This window comes from Amblyomma americanum, chromosome 3 (assembly GCF_052857255.1).
Source record: "Amblyomma americanum isolate KBUSLIRL-KWMA chromosome 3, ASM5285725v1, whole genome shotgun sequence".
In the NCBI taxonomy this organism is placed as follows: Eukaryota; Metazoa; Arthropoda; class Arachnida; order Ixodida; family Ixodidae; genus Amblyomma; species Amblyomma americanum.
In genome coordinates this window covers 207,059,092-207,081,669 of record NC_135499.1, presented here as the reverse complement: position 1 = coordinate 207,081,669, position 22,578 = coordinate 207,059,092, and the positions used below count along the sequence as shown (strand labels likewise).

Genomic DNA, 22,578 nt, shown 5'->3' with positions numbered 1-22,578 from the left:
GAACCATTAACATGTTTTCTAAAACCTGTTGCGGAGAAAAATAAAGTCAGCCGCACTACACATAAGCTGGAAGAAAAAGGAAAACCCGTGCCTTCACAACACGAGTCGCAGAGCTGGCCACTCAGCTCCAAAGCTACTCAGCAACAGCGAGCACACTGGCAAAGTTTAGGGGTTGTTTGTTCTGGTCTGTGTCATAAATTGAGCAAACAACGACCTTAAAAAAAATTTCTCCCTGCTGTATAAAACAATATGTAAACAGGCACCAGCCACTTTCTCTCTTTCCATGTTAATTTCCCTCTCTACCTGCCCTTGAATCACTGAGAAGTGGAGCCAAACTTTAAGCACTCGCTACAACAGGATCAGCGGCAACAGCAAATGCGAACGCATTCAAACTATCCACATTGGATCGTCTGAGAGTTCTTTAAGTTCATTCACTACAGAAAGGCCAGGGAGTGTGAACTTCATTCTTGGCTTCAGAATTAAAGCTTTATCTTGAGACAGGCCTTCAAGATGCGCTCTTCAAGAACTCTGAAAATTGCATGCATATTTTAGAGGCTTCGTGAATGTAGAAGTACTACTTTTTCACATTTTAATTATTATTTTGTAGGATATTTAATAGCCTGTGTCGCAGCACCGCTATGATTCTGCAGCCGAAGCCACAGTTTCGACCAAACACTACCAGCCAAGCTGAATACAAAATCTAGGTTTCCCAGCATTTTCGTGGAAGGTGCAGCACTTTTTAAGGAACTTGCATAGGCAGTGGTATCTCTCTTCCTTCCAGGTAACTTTGAGAAACGCCGTGCCCAGCTCCCTGCCACTCTTTGAAGTGGCAGCACTTGTGGCAGTGGTTATATTCCGTGACAATTTTTCTTAACAATGGAACTAGAGTCCAGACACTTTTTCTTGCTACACTGTGAATATAGTTCCCTGCTCGAGTTCCTCTTCAGCTTTCTCTAAAAACATAGTAAATTGATAACGCTCATTATTTCAGGCATATTTCGGATATAAATGTGTATTTTTTTAGAGGGTTGCGGAAAAAATTTCTTTGATTGTGAGTTGTTTAGGCGTGTCCAGTTCCAAAAAGCGTCCATAGATGGCACCTACTGCTCCAGCGACAGAGCAGAAAGCCTAGCAGCATGTGAGGCAACCATCCTGCTGTCAAAGTACAGATTGACAGAGGCTCCACCCCTGTACCGTTCCTTTCATTTCAAAGAAACGCTGTCGCTGACTGTGGTTGGAGTGGCTCTGGGGTAAGTGCGAGCACTGCCCCGCTGCCCTCCCCTAAGTGCCAGGCGCGCTATTTCATCATGGTGGCATGGTGGAGGAACTGCAAGAAAGCAAAGGGACCTTACCTTTGCACTCTGTGAGTGCTATTTGCTGCCTAGAACCATGCAACTTGGGTGAGATGTTTGCAGTTGAGCAGTTTTTTCGTTGCATGTTACAACTTGGCAATCTTAAGGGCGAGGATGTTCAGGGCCGCTTAAAGGTGCATAAGCTTACAACTGAGAACCACATTCAGTAAGCTCTTGTTACTAAAAATTCCTTGGACAGGTGACAGAATTCTGTGAAAGCAGGAAATTAACAGTTATGTTAAGTGCCTGCACCATGAGAAAATTTTGCAAGGATGGCCAAAACAGCATGACAGACGAAGCTCTAACGCAAAACAGATGACAGAAGAGGAAGCAGTGTTCCTGTCTGCTTTTTGTATTGTTTTTTCCTCATGATACAGACTATGTACCAACCAGACCACCTAACCACACTTCTGTCTGTTAAGTGTGCAATTAAATCTGATGGTTCATCCCTCATTTATTATTCCTTCATTTTTTTTTTTACTGTGCTTTGGCAAATAGACCAGTTGCTTGTATACATTGCAGCCAGGACTGAGTTAAACTTCACATAAAATGGTTACCCAGCAAGAAGAGCTTAATCGTGATAAAACTTGCAGTCCATGTATGAAGTTAGAGGCTTGTTCTCTTTGTGCAAGTTGCCATCATGAAGTCACTCTGGTGTGATGCACATCACAGTTTTGTCATGTTTTTGAATGAAGTGGAAGAGAAAAAGTTTATTATCTGAGAAACTTGTTGTATGTCAGCATCTTTTCACATTGTGTAACTGTTGCAATGGATGCATTTCTGTGCGCATTTAATGTACACATTTGCTCAAGCACAGAGCTGATGTCTCTTAATTGACATCATACGCTGACATTTCATTGTTTTCCATCCACAACAGATTTGTGTGCGGAGCCCTCTGACTTTCCATGGTTATTACAAGAACCCTGAGGAGACTGCAAAGACTGTACTGAAGGATGGCTGGGTGCTCACAGGGGACATCGGAATGTGGACGTCTGTAAGTATGCTGGCTGCTTACGTCTCCTGCTTTCATTGCCTGTCTGAAAGGCTAAGCTATACTCCGTTTCATACATCAGGTGCAACGCTCTGAAAGGTACGGAAGTAGTCAGGATGGGAAAATAAAGGGAGGCGTGTTACTCCACGCTTATTCTGTGCCAGAGTGGTCTATGACACAAGGAAGCGACAGCATGTTGTCAGCAATAAAAGTGCATTTAATCAAGATCATGGCAAATGTGTCATGTGGTAAGCCTACAGGCAAAGCATTTACTATGTTTCGCTCACCACAAATGACACACTACTTTTTGGTCGCGGACGCAGGCAAGGCAAACAAGAGCACTAGCTTTGACAGCGTTGCACATGATGTTTGAAACGGAGTATAGGGGCCAGTGTGAAGCGGTACAGGACTGCTTGTGTATTCTCCAATGTGTCCATTCAATTTTCTGTTCATGAAAAATTTGCAGTCGCGTCCACAAATTCTGGCTGAGACTACTGCGGCTATGCATGCGCCTGTTGTCTCTTCACTCAGCCTCTTCCTCACTATCCCAAGCATGACCAAGCTTGAGTGCCCAAGTGCATAGATCACGCTTCGCGTGAGTTGCCATCTCTTACCTCTTTTTGTTACCTGTTCCTCCTGACAATGCCAAGCACGACCAAGCCCATGTCCCCACCTGTTGTCACACTTTTCCACTCCTCGCAATCTCTGCAAACATAGGCGTTTAAATACTTGCATTAATAAAGGTGTACATCTGTGTTGCAATGGGAACTCCATGTTTGTGTTCTACTTTTTCTCTCTCTTCATGTTCTTCCAAGTCCACCCAGATAACACTGTATTCTGTGTTCTCCCAGGCCAGCCTTGAAAATTTTTGTGCTCCAGCAGAAAATCGTGGACAAACTCTAAGATTTGCGAATGCACTCCTGCATTAAATTGAATTGTGTGAAAGAAAATACTATCCACTGCAACATTTTTTTTACGACATTATCTTTGTCTGAAGCTAATCCTCTTTTGAATAGAAAAAAATTCTGACTTTTCTCTTTTTCTCGTGGTGGAAATAAGAGAGCAACGGCAGCATTTTAGTGGAGTTTGCCCTGGGAAAATTTCCCCATTCACTGCAAAGTAAAGTGGTGGAGGACCTGCTTAGTTCTTAACATGATCATTCCACTTTCCATTTACGTGTCATTTCTTTTCCTTTGTGTTTCTCTTTTATTTTCATTTTTGTTACTCGTGCCTCTTACCTTTTTTCATAGCATATTTTGGCCTTTGAAATAGCACTGCTTTTCTATTTGTTCTAATTTATTTCATTTTATTTCCTCATTGGTAGCAATTATAATAGAGCAAACCCAAAATTATGAAGAAAAAGGCTTAACCACTCACTTTCTGATTGTTATACTGCTGGATGTAAAAGTGAGGAACAGCAGAAGCAAATGGACATGACTGTTGTGTCCTGCAGTAATTTATGACTTAATCATTTTAGGGGCCTATTCTTGCAATATGTGTGCCAAAGTGAGATAGAAACCGTATTTGTGATCTCTTCCACAATATTTAGGAATGCAGTTATTGCAAATGCCTCAAGTTTTTTCATTGTCTTTCCTGTTTGTTAGGAAGAGCTGTCTTTTACAGTGATAAAAGGAATTTCTCTGGGATAAACAGCAGCATTTCCATCGCAAATTGATATCCGTGTCGACTTGAGCAAGTATGGAGATGCGAGCCATTGTGACCATTGGCCCATTATAGCTCACAATGGCTCGCACTGTAGCTCAGGATCAGCTATGGAGCAGGTGCTGCCAAGATTGTGCCATCCATATTCGTGTGGTCCAAGTGCAATGGTCTTGTGCTTCTTCTGATGACTTATTATTTTTTGATTTCAGACAGGGGCACTCAAGGTTATTGACAGGAAGAAAGACATCTTCAAGCTCTCTCAGGTTAGTGGAACAAGGGGACTTGCAGAAAGCAGACTTGCACTGCACAGTTTGTGCATTTCCTCCAAAAATTGTATTTACATGGCTACGTGAAAAATAGCTACGGATGAAGATTCATTTATATGTTTATCAGTTTGCCCATAGTGCCATTTTTGTTTGCCATTACAGGGGGAGGTTGGAGTTAATATACATAAGAGTGCAATAGACCTGCAGCTAAATAGAACACAATGCAGAAAATACAATGCAGCATAATTTGAAATGAAAATAAATATCACAGCAATGAGGAAAAAGATTCTTTCACCATTGTGGACATGACTTCTTGGGGCAACTTAGTCCACTCATTGAGGCCCATGTACTGTGCGATGTTAGTGCACGTTAAAGAACCCCAGGTGGTTGAAATTAGCCCTCCACTACGACGTCCCTCATAGCCCGAGTCGCTTTGGGACATTTTACACCAAAAAACCAAACCAAACCACTTGTTTTCAGGAAAAGTGACTTTTTTAGTAAATCTGCTCTGCATTTTAATTTCTTTTATTTTTGAAACTGTGATCCCTACGTGCTGAATCAAATGCAGGTTATTTCCCTGCATTTGCCACATGAGGTTTAATGCCCTTTAAATTTACTTTCCAATTCAGCGTTTCACTTACATTTAGCCAAGCATATGCAGGCACGCTTGTAATGTTAGAGGCCTTGGACTTCCTCGTGATTCTGAATGCTGTGCATCATGGAGCTGTTCTCCGGTTCCAGTAGTGCTACAAAAGACAGTGTTTCTATGCACAGTAAATGAGGTCAGCTTGGGCACAAGCATGCTAGCATCCACATGCAGTTCCTGCAGTCATCCTTCACACTGGTGGATATGCAGCACTTTCACTGCTTCTGGTTTTGCTGTTGCATAGTCATCTTTGTTTTAGAAGCAAAACTTCGAGGTAGTGAATCTAGCAAAACTCGAACAAATTTGGCAGTGAAACTCACAATCCGTTCATCCCTATGGTTATCAGTTTTGCTAAAGAGTTATTGCATGGTGATGTCAGGCCAGTAGTCTATATCGTAATCAGCATGTTAGGTGCCAGGTCTCTCTCAGATTTATTACAGCAGCTGCAATAGGAACATACAAGTAATGTAATATGCAATGCAGCTCATTTTCTTTGCACACACTAACAAATACTTTCCATTTCATGTTTGCACCACCTCTTGAAAGTGGTATAGACTGGCATTTTTGCCATGTCTTTACTTTTATCCTATTTCTTCACCCTACCAGGATATGATTGTAATGTGCATGTGTTGAGACCCAGAGCTCATTTCCCTCCTTGAAATCTTTCACTTGCCACTCCCCCACAGGATGTAGCAGAACTTGATTGTGCGATTCACCAAGTGGAATATTCTGACATGACCATGGAGCACAACATGCTTAAGTTGGGTGCTTGAGTTACTTGTTTCTTGCTGCCCTTGGCTCAGGTACCAGTGTTGCAAAGAATGTTGCAGTTAATCAGAGAGTGCCTTTGACAAGCTGCACACACTGCCAAAGTTGCAGCACCTCTATTCATAATCAGCATTTAACTTAGGCAGGACATAAATAGCAGGTTTGCAACGAGCATTGTGTGTCCTGTGGCTATTTTTCTATTCTTTTTTTCCCACTTTCTGAATGCTTCAGCAGTTTATCCTCACTCAGCTTTCTGTTGTGGTATTAGCCTACTGTAGCCACGTACACTGAAAAATGACCCTCGTTTTAAAGTCACTTCTGTTTTTTTTTTTCAGGGAGAATTCATTTCGCCAGAACGAATCGAAAGTGTCTACAGCATGATGGATTACATTGCCACAGTATTTGTCACAGGATGTCCAACCCAGGTGCCGGTCTTTTCTGTCTTAAGGCACACCCTGTATGTTATCTTATGAAAGTGATGTTGCCACTTTTAAGCGGAGAAAAATTGACTGTTGACTGTATTAGCATATCAAAGTGATAATTGCATTCTAGTAATAACATAAGGCACGTGCTATAGAAGTATTTTTTCAAGTGGAATTAGTACTAGTGTGTTTAGCATATCTTCAAGATGTTGTACACATCTTGTAGAGTGTGTCACAGTTGATGCTATAATACTTCTCACTAGTGCCAGCGCTATGTGTCGCATTTTAAATCATATGTTCATTCCACTGCGCTTTTTATCAAAGAACTTCACCCAAACCCTTGTGAATCTCCTCGAAGCCTGTTCTATCAGTCGGTCATACGGACTCAGTATTGGTAATGATTGGCAATGTTCCCAGGATGCAAAGGTTATGCCTTCACTCACAGTTTTGCTGCCTTTCACAGCGAATGGCAGATGCTAGTGGATATAATGAGCCGAATCACTAATTATTAATTGTTAGCCGTTCAAAAACAATGCACACAAGGTGCACTGCAGCCCTCCTCACATATTTATACCTTCCGGCAGACATGCCGAAAGTTGCATTTCGTCTCAAAACCAGTATGCTGCACTGCAGACACTGTCATGGACTAAGCATGTTGAGTATTTATCAGCAAAAGCTTGCAAAATGTAGAATTTTATCAAACATAGTCTCAAGTCAGCACCTCTCAAAATTGGAGAACTACTTTGCTAATGTACAATCCATATTGGAGTATGCCTGTGTGGTTTGGGACCCACAAGCTAAAATTCTTTGATATACTTGAACAGATACAAAGCCGCTCCATTCGGTTTCTTTGTAATAATTATAACTTTACTTCCAGTGTTACTTCACTTAAGGAAGGGCAGGGATTGGATCTATTAAGCAGGTGCAGTAAAAACATGTGGTTAGAGTTGCTCTTCAGGATTTATTTGGGCATAGTTAAAGTGGACAGGGAAACTTACTTTTTGCCTCCTCATCTAAGGGATGTGATCACCGATGGAAAATTAGAAAAATTAATTGCCAATGTAATGTCTTTCATGGCTCATTTTTTCCCATTCACCATCAACCAATGGAATCAACTGCCAAAAAAAATTATTGAATGCCGAACTGAAGTGTCTTATCGGCTTCTGTTGTCGGATGTAAAACTGCTTGCGTGTTTGCCATTTTTGCTGCCATTTGTAGGTTCTTTTTTTTGTACCGTCGTATATTTCTTCCTTCTTTCCTTATGTGGCCCTCATGAAAACGTTATGCACTCTTTCCCCCTTGCAATAGTGCCTTTTGGCACTGCAGGTATTTGAAATAAATAAAAATAAATGTATGTGTCTTGCATGTACTATCAGCAATGAATGAACCGCGAACAAGACAACTGAGGTGTCAGCACAAACAAACCAACATATTAGCTCCTGGAGAGGAAATACAAGAGAGGTTGATTATCACTTCTGGAAAAGAGTCTTCGCGCATTCAAAGTTAAAATAATCTGAGCTAGTATTGAGGTTCCTATAGCTAAGAGCTTCATATTTTGCTGTCCATGGCTACATTGTCTTGTTCGCTTTTCATTTCTTGCCTACAGTACTCGTAGCATAGCAGCAGTGCTGCCACCTAAGCAAAACTGAGTCAGAACTGCATTCAAAAGCGCAACTGAACACTGGTGTATTATTGTATAAGCATGACTGCCAGCTATGCGATATCCTGCATGGTTTGCATCTCTTGTGCATCATACCTGATCTATGTAAGTTTTTACATTACTTTTTAGCATGGAGCACCTGGTACAAGCATGAGGCCATGCTCAGTTGACCTTTTGCCCGCTACATAGCCTGCTCCAGAAAGCTTATGGTCATTCCTACCACTGCTACCAGACACTGATCTTGTTTTTTTTTCTTTAGAACATATAATCAATAATTATGCAGTGTTCAGAACATAGTGTCAATTTGATGTCCTCTTCCTTCACCCAGAGACAACAAAGTTTGGAGCAGTGGTTTGTAAAGAGTTCGGTATACTCACCTTCTGAATTACTGAAATAAATATAACTCTCAGGGTCTGGTTTCCTAGGAACATATTATTCATCCTTCACCGTAGAGCTTTAATCAACTTCACTACAGTCACCAAATGAGCTCCTGGTGTTAGCTTCAACAAAAAGAGCATCATGTGAACAGATTATCGCATCTTTTCAGCAAGCAGCACACGTGTTGTAGCAACACATGGTGCATATTTTTTTTTCATCACTGTAGATGCTGCAGTCTTGCTTGTGTGTGTGCTCGGATGACACCATGGTTGTTTGAAATTAAGGGAGTAACTATGAAGTAATTAAAATGTGTCAGCTGTTTCTTTTTGTTGACATCAAGTGAAGAACATATGATAAGTAGCCAAAAGCTTGTCAGGGTGACCACATCATGAATTTATTCGTAGTGAAGAGGTCTAATTTGCTTCAAAGTTATGAAGTACCTCTGCTTTAGCATTTTTAAGTGTTGTGTTATATTATACTTTTTTTTTCCTTTCTCTCCCAAACCCACAAGTCATTCTGTGTTGCCATTGTGATCCCTCATGAAGAACCTTTGAGGGAGCTTGCTGTGTCCTGTGGTCTTGACAAGAAGACTCCACTGCCAGAAATTTGCAAAAATTTGGTAAGTTCAGGTCATTGGATCATGTTGATTGTTTTCGTGAAATTTTGTGGAAACATTATGTGAGGTAGTACACAGAATAATGATTTTCTTCTTAATTTTTTATGCCTGTAGTCACACTGGCTGTTTTACTCTGCCGTTTCCATAATTTGTACACACTCTATCCCTTTGCATGCAACCAAACCAACAGAAAGTGCGTAAAGCATTGCTGAAGGAGATGCAGACGCTCGGAAAAGAAAGTGGACTGAATTCTCTACATCAGGTAAGGAAATGCCAGTATATGTGGGCATATTGTAAGTCTTTAATCGCACCTGTTGGTTGCTTGGGTACTCTGTTGAAGCTGCAGGCTATAGCAGCAGTAGTCTGCAGCATGTAAGACACTAAAGGAATGAGTAACATGTCTCAAGATCTCTGGTTAATCCAGAGGCACCGAGCAAGCACTCCCACATGGTACCACTAGTCTAGAGTCTCAGCTATATTTAATGTGGTTATTTAGGCGTCATCCAAGAAGTTTAAAGTGCTCCATTCCAGCTTATTTTAGTGGGAAGGTGCTAAAATAATTAGTAAGTTCGTGTCTTCTTTACCTTCCCATATCACTGCTTTCACAGAAATGCAAGGCACTATAACACTAAGAATTTCATAGCCTGGTTCAGTCAGCACTGAACAGCTTGTCCTCCTGTTGCCGCAGACTTTAACATTTAAATGAGAAGAACATTGACCCTGGCCATTACTTTTTATTAGCGGTGTGCGAATATTGAAATTTTCGAATATAAATCGAATACGATTATGAAGAAAAATGGCTTCGAATATCTGTTCAGTACAAAAAAATATTCAGAAAACGATGAGCAAGCAAACGTTGTTGCCCTTATTTTTTAAAAAATAGTGTATGGTCTTTGCAACTAAAATAAACAAAACTAGACTGTCTCAGTACCATATAAAAAAACATGATGTGCACAGAAATGTATACTACTTGATTAGACAGCATAACGGTATCCAAACTATAATGAGGTCATGCAAAACAAAATCCATAAAATGACAAGACTGGCAACAAAAAAAATAACATGACGACTATTAAAGCTCATCCACTCGTAGTTCAAGGGACCGGAAGAAATGCCCGGTTCATCCGAAGGCCTCTGTTAATAAAATCTCTCCCCCCCCCCCAAAAAAAAAAGGTGCCGAAAATGGTGAAGATGCAGTAAGGTCTTATGAGGCGGCTCCATCGCGCTAACACCTGTAAGCACGTGACGAGCCACCCGTTTTTCAGTGCTGGAAGAACAACACAAATGCAAGCAAGGGGCCGGGGGCCGCACGGAGCTGGGATTGGACTATCGGCGAATTGCCGCGGGGCAGCGGTGAAGCTCAGAAACCGTAGCTACGCAGCCAGGCAATTTTTTTTTTTCCCTAGCAACAGAGGCCTTCCGATTGTCGCCACGCCTACCGTTACGCCCGCTAAAGAGGTGTGCAGGTTACTTGCGGCATTCCACAAGTAGGCTTTCCCGCATAGCGTAGTTTACAAAACGGGATGGCGGAAGTCGCGCTCGGAGAGTTATGAAGACGACAGGACTCATTCTTCGGATGTGGGCATTAAATATGTAACGTATTACCGAAGGGCTAAAAAAAAGCGCGATTTCGCGTTGCGATTGCTCGAAGCGGGCCGTCGGCCATCTTGTTCGCAGCACGAGTGATATGTGGGAAGCCTTGCGGCGTCGGGATGCGGTCGGTCCGCGTGACAAACGGCGGAGAAGGAAGCGGATAGGACCTCTGTATTGTTTTACTGGAATTCTTAACTCGATTATCGGCTAATTTGCCCAGAAATTGTGCTTTTGCCACGGTCGAATTTATGAAAGTATGCGCAGTATACGATCGCTGGCGAGTATCCGGGAATTTTCGAATATTCGGAAATTCACGAATGTCAATTTTCCAATACGAATACGAATCGAATATCAAACATAATCGATTCGTATATTCGCACACCCCTACTTTTTATGCATCCTTTATCTCTTACTATAGAAGACTTCTGTCATGTGCATAAGCAGCAGATAAACGGCATGCGTGCGTGTTTGTGAGGCAGTTGAAAGAATTGTTCCCTAGCAGCAGCACACTCAATTTCATGGCATGTGCAAAAGGCTTCCTTGACCAAGACTAGGAATACGGACCTTACTACACTCACCGAATCCCAAGCTGTGCATCTTCTCAACGAATAATGAATGTCAATTTTTCCAGGTCCACAACCTGCATCTTCACATAGAGAATGACCTGCTTGCTTCTGGACTTGTAACGAACACGCTGAAGCTCAAGCGTAATGTGGCACGACAGTTATTTGCCAGTGCCATTGAAGATCTGTACAAAGAAGGCCAGCTCATCAGTGTGTGACAGCAGAGTACCAGCCTGTCAACCCAGCAGAATGGACAATACTTTGAGATTCTAAAAACCCTTGTGTCACTCCACATTTACCATTGAACTCTGCATCAGCTAGTTTTCTGCTGACATTGCTCAACCACCCAAAGGCAGGCAAAGTATGAGCTTCGAGCTGTCATACTGTTGTAGTTTGTCCAGTAGTAGCCAAGACAATGTCTTGTTGTAGTTCTGGCTGTTGTCAAAAACACTATGAAATAACCAAAAACGAAGATCTCTGAAGTTGAATAGCATGCAGGCCAGTGGGCATTTAGTATGCGGCATAAGTGTTTGTTTTAATGCTCGGTATGTTACACTGGCAGCTAATGTGCCCCTTCAATTTGCATCTGGCTGGATGCACATGCTCTAGCTAGGTGGTGCATATCAAATTAGTGCTTGTGAGTCTTTGTATAGGAGTCGGAAATCAAATGTTGGGCCTGCAGTTTAGCAGGAGAATGCTTTTTATTACTATTTTGGGGGAGGTTTTCTGAAGTATATATTTTGAGAGGCTATGTACAACTAATATATTTACTCAACCGTCTGTTACTTTACAAACAGATGGGGTATAGGGTACACTACGTTTTGAGTACAGTATGCCTCAGTGACAGCAAGTTTTTATCATCGCGCAGCATTTGCAGTCCATACATGTGTGTACAACTGACCCAGAAAGCCTGCACTTTAAATGTATCTGAATAGTTTTGACAATAGGATGATTTTTAGCTCCAACATTGCACAGGCATTCCTGCTGCTGCTTTTCTGTTTTCATTTCATAAGATTGGCTTCACTCACACAGGCTGTGCTTTGATGTGCGTAACGTGCAGAGCAAATGCAGTAGTTGTGTTAGTGGCAGTCTTCTGCCAAATGTGATGTAGCTGTCATCAGCATCATTTTTTTAAACCGGTGCAAAATATTTTTGCGAGTAATTTGTTTCTCTGCTTGCTCATTTTCATTTTGGTATTTTTCAAAGTAGCTTTTGGGTGTAAGGCAAGGAATCTGCTTTGCACTGAGCAAGCAGTTTCTTTGTGCATTACCTGCTTTTTTATTTTTAATTCTGTGCAGTTCTCATTAAGCTATGAAGCATGCACTTTTTACTATTATCACCGCGGTCCTTGCTTAAAAGTGCGGCACACTGTTAAGTTTGCGTGTTCTTAATGAAGTGCACACTCACTGCCTTTTTAAGAGTAACTATTTTTTTTGCTTCCGTGCTTCTCATTGAGCCACTGACTAGGCTATCTGCCATGGCAGACTATTTTGTGATGAAAATGCATTCTGGCAAATAGTGGCCGATTTCTGTATTTTTCTGTCAAAGCACGCATAAGTGCTGTACAGGGTCCCTTTGCATCAATCATCTTGTGCCGTTACCAGTTTTAACTGAAGCCCTGTGATCTGTACATAACTCTTGAAATGCTTTTTGTAATAAAGCTACCTGAACCTCCAGTGATAGTGTTTCATTACTTGAGCTTTGCATCAAAGGTTTTTATTTACGCAGATGCCTAGAATTTCGATAAGCATTAGCTTTACTGCGAGAACTTGATAACCGAGAGGCTTTGAAGTATTGAATGTACTATCGGGGCAAAGCTTGCCGGAGGGGAGTTGTAGGAAAAATGTTTATTGTAGTCTCACCATGCTACCCAGTCGCCTGATATTGTATAAAGGTGTTAGGCCTAAATTTTCCTTCTTCTGGCAACAGTATCAGGCGACTGGGTTGCGAGGTGGATCTGCAACAAATGTTTTTGCAAGAACACTCGTCTCGCAAACTTTTGTTCCCGATTGTACAGAGAGGCATTTAATGCAGGAAAACCAAGCTGAGTGGACGAGCTTCCAGCATTTGGAAGAAAACATGCTGCTCCATATCAGCTCTTCTGTGTGCCTAAGAAAATTAGGCCAACCAACGCATAGAACTGCATGCATGCAAAGCAGTCGACATGAGCACATGCATGTCGACTTTTGGAGAAGTAACTTTTTTCTTTTGCATAATGGGAACTCTGGGCTTGGGCAACCAACCCACTGTATATTTGTACCTCTCCCAAGAATGAGACCACAATACATTTTCCACTGCTACCTCTCGCACAATGGGCACCAGTTTACACAAACTTCGTTGGGAAGGTTAAGTGCAAGCAAAGATTTCAAGCTGCTTCAGCTTAGGAGTTCAATACCGACTGTCAAGTTGCAGAAGCAAGACATGCTTAAACCTTACCAAAACAGAAGTGTACACCCAACTTGATTTGGTTGCATCCAGTCAGCGAGCAGTTTTAAAATGTGGACACTCTGCTCGAACGGATCGGTACGAAATGTCAACATCCACAAACTTAATCTCTGCCTTAACTACCACCGAACTTGCATCACCAAGCTGTTCTGTAAAAACAGTGGAAGCAGTTACTCCACAAATTTCGCTCACGACATTTTAAAGGTGCCTTTCTGAGTTTGCAGTACATGTCGATAACCAACAGCAGACCCTACCTTGCACAGCTTTTAGGTAGGGACCTTGCACAGGTTTTAAATGGTGGTGAAACTTTACTTGGCAAGAGAATTCAAGGCCTGCAGGCCCCAACTCCCCGCATGGCAACACTTACGGCTTACACGTTCATGTGGTACTGGTCCATTACGTATGCGGCCCAGCTGATGGCAATGAGCTGCCTGGCCAGGTTCGCTGCCTGCAGTGAGGTCTATCAGTCCTCCCAGGTTCAGAGCGGCATCGGCCCAGCGGGGTGAGGGAATTTCAGGCATGATAGGAGGATGTGGGCAAGGGTGGCCTTGGGGTGGGAGCACAAGATGCATATGAGGGGTACCGGCATAACTTTGATTGGTTAGTGTAGGCAGTGTTCGCGTCTGCAGACGACGCCAGACTGACCGTTCTCCGGTAGTGAAGGACGGCAGGGGCGGCGGATAGATAAGGCATTCAGCGCGGAAGTTTGTCGTGAGCTCGGCAAACGAGTGTATACACTCCTGTGAGAAATGTCTCACAATGTCTGCCTGTGACCGGTTTCTAGACCCATGGGCTAAGGAGTCGGCGGCCTCGTTGCAGGGATTTCCCAAGTGCGCACGCACCCAGATGAGCTCAGCGCATCGGGGGAGGTGGGCACGTGCAAAGGGACGAACCCTGCCCCTGGTAAAGTTTAGAATGGCGGTTTTTGAGTCACTAATAATGAACTGCCTTCTATGTATGCAAGAGCAAAGGCTATAGTCGTATCCTCGATTTCCTCAGAGGTGGTGCCAGAAGGAAGCTGTAAAGTTACGGGTGTTACGTGAGGGTTGTGGACAAAAGCAGTGGCTCTGTGCTCAACACAGGCGGCATTTACCCAAACAGCATTCGGCTCATACCCGTACCACTAGTGTAGCGCTGCCGCGCAGGCCTTCCTACCACCTTAGTCAGTGTTATACCCCTGTCACACGGGCACTCTAAAGGCACTTTGAACTAATGCTCATTTACGCTCCCGAAGGAGCACTACTTCAAGGGAGTTCGTCCGTGCTACACAGTCACGGAACGACCTTCGCAAGAAGTTGTTAGCGCCCTCATCGGCGAAAAGCGTTATTAAAATTGCAAACCTCACTGCACATGTAAATGCAGAAATGTCATTTTTTTTGGTAACTTAGTTTTATAACCGTATTATGTTAAAGCAACGCAATTTTAACTGTAATAATGACATGATTTCCCAAGTACAGAGCATAGCATCACAGTGCTCTGCCACACTGAGCGCAACTCGCTCAGTCTGGCTCAGGCATAGCTTCGTTCTTCGGTTGTTCCCCTTGGTTCTTTTGCCCCTGCGATCGTTGTTTTTGTGGTTACGTTTTTCTGGTGTGCCTTGTGTTCGGTGGTCTCCATCAAAATGAGTGACGATCCACGCGACGACCAGAGAAAATTTGAAATTGCGCTTGCAATGAGTGTGGTTTTGTCGTCGTCCGTGGACCTTGCGCTATCAAGGCGAAATGTGCGTGAAATAAGGCGGCGTCTCTTGGCGAATAACGCCTTGCTTATAGCACTGGCTATATGCAAGGCGTTGGTTTTATCGGTTTGGCGCTGCCAGACGCCGCAGGCTCACCGCCACTCATTTTGTCGACACACACGCACACACAAAACAAGCACGAAACTGCAGTCTCGCAGTCTCGCCGTGCGATAATCGTGGGCGAGCAGTGGCGACCTGAGTCTAGTGGCAACAGCACCGCAGATGTGACGAGCTGCTCTCCGTCGCTACTCGCTACAAACAACATGGCCGACATGGCGGCATATTTACCGTGGCTACAGTGATGCTCGTATATCTGGAACGAGAGTATAGTGTGGCGAGACTGCCACAAAACAAATGATCTTATATTTTAAAACACCACTGATCTTATGAAGTGAAATTATAAAATGAAAATTGAACGTTTCTTTTCTCAATTTATTTATGCTGTCAACTCGCTGGGAGAGAGAGTACTCCCTTGAAGCCACAAAGGACGAACTCGAGCTGCCTTGCTTCGAAGCTCCTTTGAGCTAGGTGCCTTTTGGCGCGTCCGTGTGGCAGCGTGCGTTCGTCCTTAGAGTAATGGAGCATTAGTTCAAAGTACCTTTACAGTGTCCGTGTGACAGGGGTATTACTTGGTGATGGTTTGGCATATACTGAGTCAATGTGGGTGGGGAGTGTTCTTAGTGATGCATCGTTTGCAGGGATAGTGACGAGTAGCTGAATGAGCATGTGTTGCCGGGAAGTTGTAGCGGCTAGTCTATTTTATTGGGCTTGTAAGTGGGGCTATCAAAGTTCATGTAGGGCGTTAAGCAGATCTCTCCAAGACTGCTTGTTGTTGTATACAACCCAGTGTTCACATCAAGGCCAGCACCACCATGGCCAAGCAGCAGAAGGTAGTAATAAAGTCCACCCCTCCGCACTACCCTAGAACGCTGCCTTTTCCTTGCGTCGCAGCAGCAACAATTTCAACTGCAACCATTTGCAGGTACCCACCAGCAAGGAGTGTATTCAATGGTCGGTTGAATGGAACAGGTGTATTGTTTCACTGCTAATGTATAGCAAGGCTTCGTTGTTACGACACACCGAGCAAAAAGTGGTGAAACTCTCAACAGCTTCTTAAGAGAGCTTCATACCAGCCAAGTAGAGATGGCATAGGGAGATATAACGAAATGCGGGGGTAAAAAATGTGTTCCAGGACGCAAGGAGTGGAATTTTATTCAGGCATTAAAATTTGACGGACCAATTTACAAAAGAGGGGGAATTGTCTGTTCTGCCAAACCACTCACGCATGTTCAAATAACCAACATGCTAGGCCACTGTTACGAAATTTTCGATGTGGCAGACACTGCCCTGTTCAGTAAGTCCTTGGAATAGACACAAGAGTAATGTCCGCCCCTGCGACACTTCCCCAAAATAACCTGTCCAAAATACTCTACAGAATTTGATAATTCGCAAGTTTTTTGACAATACTGGAATACCTCTCCCATTCGGTGCTGCTGTGTGATCCAGAGAGGATTCCTATACCATTACCTCGGAGATGAACTAAATTGGAATTTTTAAAAACTCCTACCATTGCGAATTAATAAGCCATTGTTTCAAGTGACAAAACTGATGTTCAGAGCAACATTTTACTGCACGCCTTAGTGGACTGTAAATTAAACCATTGTAACAGCTTCCCTGCAGGGTATTTTTGAAATAGAAGACAAAAACAAGAGCAGTAAAACAGACATGTTTATTGGCCTACTTAAGAGGAATGAAGCGAGAAGAGTGCGTTGCACCAATACCAGGTCTACCATGCTTCACAGGCTTGTAGGTGATGCTGAATTCACCAAGGTAGTGACCAATCATTTCAGGCTGCAAAAGGTGTAAAAACAGGTGTCAGTTCCATGCATGAAAGTCGGCTCGTCTCTTGCTAATATTCCGATGGCTTCATCAGATTCACTAAGTGTCCTCATGTGCTAATCGGTAGACCATCGTGAGAACAGAATCATCATTGAAACCAACTCTGTCACCATCAAAGTACAGCACTACCACACTAATTTCTGACTGACTGCCAAAGGCAAACAATATTATAGGTGACACTGGAAAGCAAACACTTAACGAAAACATTGGCAAATAAAAATGGAAGTTGATCAAGATTCCTATTCCTTGCCCATCTCCAAACCTATGAGCTGACGCACCTAAAAGGCATCCTAAGCACTTCACACAAGCCCTCCTACAGATGACAGACATTTCCTCACTTCGCATTATGGAAATAAACATTTTTGCACCAAACTTTGTATTAACTCAAAACTCAGAAAGATTCCAGTTCTACATGGAAAGCCTATTACACTGCGAATGATGCAGGTTCTTGTATTCATCAAATGACATTACAGAAATTTACAAGCAGAACCTATTTGGCAACAGATTTCCTACCAGTGACCCTTCAGATTCTCAGTGAAATTTTATTCAAAATCTTTGCCAACAACATAACAAGCCTCAAAACCTTTATCGCCACTGCACGCTAGAAGGCGTAGGTACTATTAAAGGGACAGTGAGGAGAACTCTATCAATTTTTGTTTGTTACCAAAATATGATAGTTCAGCATTTCATGGCTTTGTTGCCGATTGTCCGGGAGCGAAAGACTCATTTATTTCAAAAAAATTTGGATTCGAAGTTTAAAAAGTTTTTCCCGCCCTCCGATTCAAACTCTGTGCACTCTTATGACGTCGCGGCATCCTCTTATGACGTCGCAGGATAGTGACGTGAAACGTGACGTAAACGCAGACTCTGATTTCTGGCAGCTAGCGGTGTGGTCTAGCAGCAGCTGAAATGAAAGCTACCACCGCCGCACGTTCAAGGCATCTATAGGGGGCTGCTACCTTTGCTTCGTTTGTTTGCACCGGCGTCTTGCCAGCGTTACGATGGATCCCGTTCCCGAACACGCCAACAAAGTTCTCGTAAAAACTCCGGCCTGCATTTTAGCGACCACAGCCCCACAGAGCGTGCGATGCTTTTGAGGGAGCACGGTTAGGTTAGGCGCCGGCGCGTCGTTTCCCCCTTCCTCAGTGAGCAGCCGTTGATAATTAAATATCTTAACCGTGCTGCTGGGAGTCACGAACGGCGAAGACAAGGTCGGCATGTCGCGCCCATCGGAGGCTCGCCGAGGCTTTGGGGCCAATAGATTGTGATTCCTTGAAAGGCACTATTGCATTGTGCAGCAGGCGGCGTAGAGGAGGTTTCTCACGGTTGCAAGGGCCAGGTTTTTTTTTTTTGCCACAAAAAACAGATGGGTGCTCAAGGGCACTCGCATTTAAAGTTGGAGGCTTGAAAGTAAAACCGACGCACGATGCTCTAACGGGTTCCGCACGTTTCCAGAGGTACGGGGTCCACTGGATCAGGTTCTCTCGCCCACTTGCATGTGCCTTCAGATGTGTACTGTGAATGAATTAAATTAGCCGAGAGCTCGAAGAGAACAGCTCTGCCCAACTGCCGAAGCTATTGAATGAAGCCGCAAACAGACGAGTTGGAGGAGAGCGGAGTCACGGTCTCTGCACGTTCCAAATCTCTTTTTAAAGTGAAAGCTTTACTGGCCGCGAACTTGCGATTTCGCCGTGGCGGTGCTCCGAGGACGCCCACAACGTCCTCGCCGTCGAGCCGAACCGGTCTGGCCAAGCTGACGGCGGCTGGCGCACGCGGCGCGAAATAGAGACCTGCTCCAAGTCTCCGCCAGTGCGGTCAGAATGCGTCGAAGCCGCCGAACGCGCCGACGGTCAAGCGCAGTTGCAGTATAGAGGGTCTCGGTTTGGCCGACGTGACGTCGCCGTGCAGCGCACGGGTGCGCGTTACGCCGGAGTATAAAACGCTTGAACAGAGCCTGCGCTTAACCGTTACCCAACGTATTCGGTGGCAGCATCTATGGGAGCCACTGAAACCCCCCGCACACTGAGTAAAAAAACAAAACAAAAAACGCGCCGAGACTCGGAATAGAACCAGGGCCTCCGACGTTTGAGGCGGAGACGCTACCACTTTGCCACGACGGCTCAAACAGTAACCATGAATAAAGGTGCATCTAGTGAATGCACTTTTCCGATGCAGAAGTCTATGCACTTTCGTTACGTATATTCTGGCCTCACAAAGCTAGGCCATCAGCAAATTTTTCCTAACTGCCTTGTATCTTGTCTCCCGTCCCTAATAAACGATTTCCGTGAAGTAGTTCGACGTTGACTGGCACAGCCGGGACCGCTTCGCCGGACAAACGTACGAAGACACAAGTGCTCTTTATACTGCTACTTGCTTTCTACAATCACCGACCATCGTGCCATCATAGTTTTTCATCGACCGTGGCGATCATCTGACCAGCCTTAACAGGCTCCTTCAAAGGTTAACTAGTACTTGAAGCGGCACTTGTAGTTCCTCTGCTGTTCAGCGCTTGTAAATCGAGGCGCGTCAAAAACAAAACCACAGGGCATGCAAAGCTCATAGACGCGAAGCGCCGTAACAAACTGAAACTCTCCTGGCCGCCTGTGGCACCACCAAGCATCGGTTTCCTTTGCTTCCAACATTTAGGTTGTCTTTTGTCTCTTGCTTGTGTGATAAAAGTGCACTGTTGGTTTCAAAACAAAACTTTCTTCAATACTGAACCGTGCAACCTTCCTTTGTCAGCTTCAGAGATTCGTGGCAACATGGAGTAAGGAAAATTCCTCCAAGGTGACGTCGCTTGTCCTATGACGTCATCAAGCTTGTACTTGCGAGATCGGCCTGTGGTGGCGATATCTGTATTTTGGTTCTCACTATTTTCTACCTTACAAGAGCTTTGTTGTAAGCAAGAGTGGCGTTTTTGTGATCAGGAGCTGGTATTCTAACGATGCCAGCCAACTTCAATTTCTCCTCAGTGTCCCTTTATAAGTACAAGTCAATCGTGAAGGCCTGCACCAGCAGACTGATCACATATACCAGAAACCAGACCTGCTTTCAACAAGCCTAACTTTACACTGTGTACAGCAGCCAATGCTGAAATAGCAACGCTACTTTTTCACACCTAGATATTGGGACACGCTTAAGCCTCTGCAACAAGCAACAAAACAAGCCTTCGTGGCCAAATGAACATGCCCAGCAAGGAAAAGCACGAGCGGCATATTGCAACAAAAGGCGTTAAACAAGGCTACAAGCAATTTAACGCACCTTGATTTCCACCTGGTTGAATGCCTTTCCATTGTACACACCAACAATGGAGCCCACCATCTCGGGGACAACGAGCATGTCACGCAGATGGGTCTTCACTACCTCGGGCTTCTCCAGCGGCCCGCATTCTTTCTTGGCGCGACGGAGCTTCTTGATTAGAGCCAGTGGTTTGCGCTTCAGACCCCGGGCGTACCGCCGCCGCGCACGACAGTGCATCAGCTCCATCAACTGCGTGCTGAAAGCGAAGCTGCATCAATTCGGGCCGCAACTCGTGCAACAGCAGTCTTAGATGCACTCATAAAAATAAGTTATGTTCCGATCGATTTCAGCGGCTTCATCAGATTCACGAATTGTCCTCATATGCTAGTCGGTAGACCATCGTGAGAACAGAATCATCACTGAAACCAACTTTGTCACTATCAAAGTACAGCAACGAAATTCTCTTACAATTACCACATTCCCGTCTTCGACTGGCTGCTAACAAAAGTCAGCTTTTGCACGTGTTTTTCAACGGCATACGAGCAGGAAATATCGCAAATCTTTCAAACATGTAAGCTCCAGGTGGCTCCGCCTCACACAACTTCATCAACTGCTGTATGCAAAGATCAATGCATAGAACCGAAGCATTAGCAAGCTTCTCTTCGGAGCGACTGCGGTCTCGCTTATTTCTGACCGCCTTTCGGCGTAGCACTCGAACTGCATCTAATCACGACGAGCACTGGCGGGTAGCCTCGCCTTTCAGGCAAGCGACTCACCTTGACATGTCGAGCAGTTGGTCCAGGTCAACTCCCCGGTAAGTGTACTTGCGGAAAGTACGCTTCTTCTTAGCCAACTCCTGCTGGTTTTCCTACGAGTAAAGTAGAAAGTAACGCTATGTGCAACGCCGTTACAGGAATTCTAAGGTATACATGGCCTAACCCACGGCTTCCATTGCATAGCTTGCCCCGTAATAAACCGCTTAGGAAAAAAATAGTACACCCGCAGCGAACTGCAAAGGTTTAATTTTCTATTTTCAACATTATTTCTTATCCACATACGCAAATTATGATAGATTTTAAAGGATTTCAAGCTTACGTCTTCCATGGTGAACGCTCCGCAAGTCTGCTGGATGAAAAAGAGACGGCTAGCTCAGGCGGAAGCGGAACTGTGGCAAGGCGCGATGGTGATGCCCTCTAGCGAACCTTTTTCGGTTTCGTTCTCGATGCCTTTTGAACTTGGTAACAAAAGTTTGCAGTACGATTGAGAGGCAGTGAAAGTCGAAAGCCCCGGTATTAGCTAATAATGATAATAACAATAACAATAAAAATAATAATATACGGTGTGAGGGAATGGGTGGAGGAGGGACTGAAAGAAGAAAGAAAGGCAATAGTGGTAAAGCCACGGCGGCAGAGCACGAAGAGTAGCTACTTTGGGCTTTTCATAGTGAAGAGCTCCGGATTAACAGGATTAACGTTTCGCATGCACCGACATCGCATAGCGCACGGGCTTTTTATGCGTTTCGCCTCCATTGAAATGCTGCCACTGCTCGGTCTGAGCACAGAACGCATTAATCACTGAGCAGCGGCCAGTAAGCTGATGACGCGAGACTGCACTTACCGCGGTAGGTCTCGACGTGCTGCAGTTCGTGGCAGCCGAATGCGATGCTAGTCGCCGAGACCCCCGCTTCTAACATTATATATATTAATCTGCTTTAGAGACGCAGTGAAGCTAATCGTGGTTAAAGCGTTCACGGCGGTCGAGAATTGCTCGTGCTTCGACTACATGCGTACGACGGCTTCTTCAGGAAGACAGCTCTGCCATGTTGGGCGTCCACCAGAAGTCGTTCCCGGCGATATCCGGCTAGCTGTGCGTCAACGGCGCGTTCTACACGCAAATCTACGCGCTTTTATCACAAGGATTTTATGCAGTGTCTTATGTCCGAAGTGAACAGCGCACGTATGCGTAGAATGAATGAACTTCACTCTTTGCAACCTGCGCGCTGCCTGCACAAGTTATCAACGCAAAAGGTGGATATATAAGCGACGGGGCAGGGGTCATATATATGTACCACGTGACAGCATGGCCAGCAAGACATTCAGAGTTCTCAAATCACTGTAGTTAGTTGACGCACGACAGCGAGCTGTAGCTTCGCTTTCGATTCTATCCGATCGAGTCCCGTGCCACTGCCATCACTTTGAACGTTTTGCCGCCACACCACGCTCGCAAAATTGACACTGGCGCGTCCTTGGCCAGCAGTTCTCTAGTTTCAATGCCGCCTTTTTTGTTGCTTTTTCAGCCGCCATGTTCTCTCTGTGTGTTGTTGCGGAGGCTCAGCGAAGG

General features: G+C 44.4%; 2 protein-coding genes and 1 long non-coding RNA gene across 4 annotated transcripts in view; 1 reads left to right on the top strand and 2 right to left on the bottom strand.

Annotated features, from left to right (window-relative positions):
* Positions 1–12,592, top strand: part of LOC144125939 (long-chain-fatty-acid--CoA ligase 5-like) — a 50,623-nt gene extending 38,031 nt beyond the window's left edge. For both annotated transcript variants that reach the window (XM_077659768.1, XM_077659767.1), the window contains exons 16-21: positions 2,230–2,346; positions 4,215–4,268; positions 6,021–6,110; positions 8,657–8,764; positions 8,952–9,023; positions 10,985–12,592. In XM_077659768.1, the coding sequence (XP_077515894.1) occupies positions 2,230–2,346; positions 4,215–4,268; positions 6,021–6,110; positions 8,657–8,764; positions 8,952–9,023; positions 10,985–11,134 (591 nt within the window). In that variant the 3' untranslated portion in view covers positions 11,135–12,592. The remainder of the gene's footprint in view (positions 1–2,229; positions 2,347–4,214; positions 4,269–6,020; positions 6,111–8,656; positions 8,765–8,951; positions 9,024–10,984) is intronic.
* LOC144125942 (uncharacterized) lies at positions 1,234–5,019 on the bottom strand. The gene is made up of 3 exons (XR_013313439.1): positions 4,913–5,019; positions 2,958–3,048; positions 1,234–1,327 (listed from the first exon to the last, which is right to left on the bottom strand). It is a non-coding gene; the product is annotated as an uncharacterized LOC144125942 (long non-coding RNA).
* A 4,217-nt stretch (positions 12,593–16,809) lies between the features above and the next one.
* Positions 16,810–21,413, bottom strand: LOC144125938 (small ribosomal subunit protein uS19-like). The gene is made up of 4 exons (XM_077659766.1): positions 21,334–21,413; positions 21,015–21,106; positions 20,260–20,494; positions 16,810–16,950 (listed from the first exon to the last, which is right to left on the bottom strand). Exons 1-4 carry the CDS (start codon positions 21,340–21,342, stop codon positions 16,837–16,839), a joined length of 450 nt encoding a protein of 149 aa, XP_077515892.1. The 5' UTR covers positions 21,343–21,413; the 3' UTR covers positions 16,810–16,836.
* Positions 21,414–22,578: the final 1,165 nt, after the last annotated feature.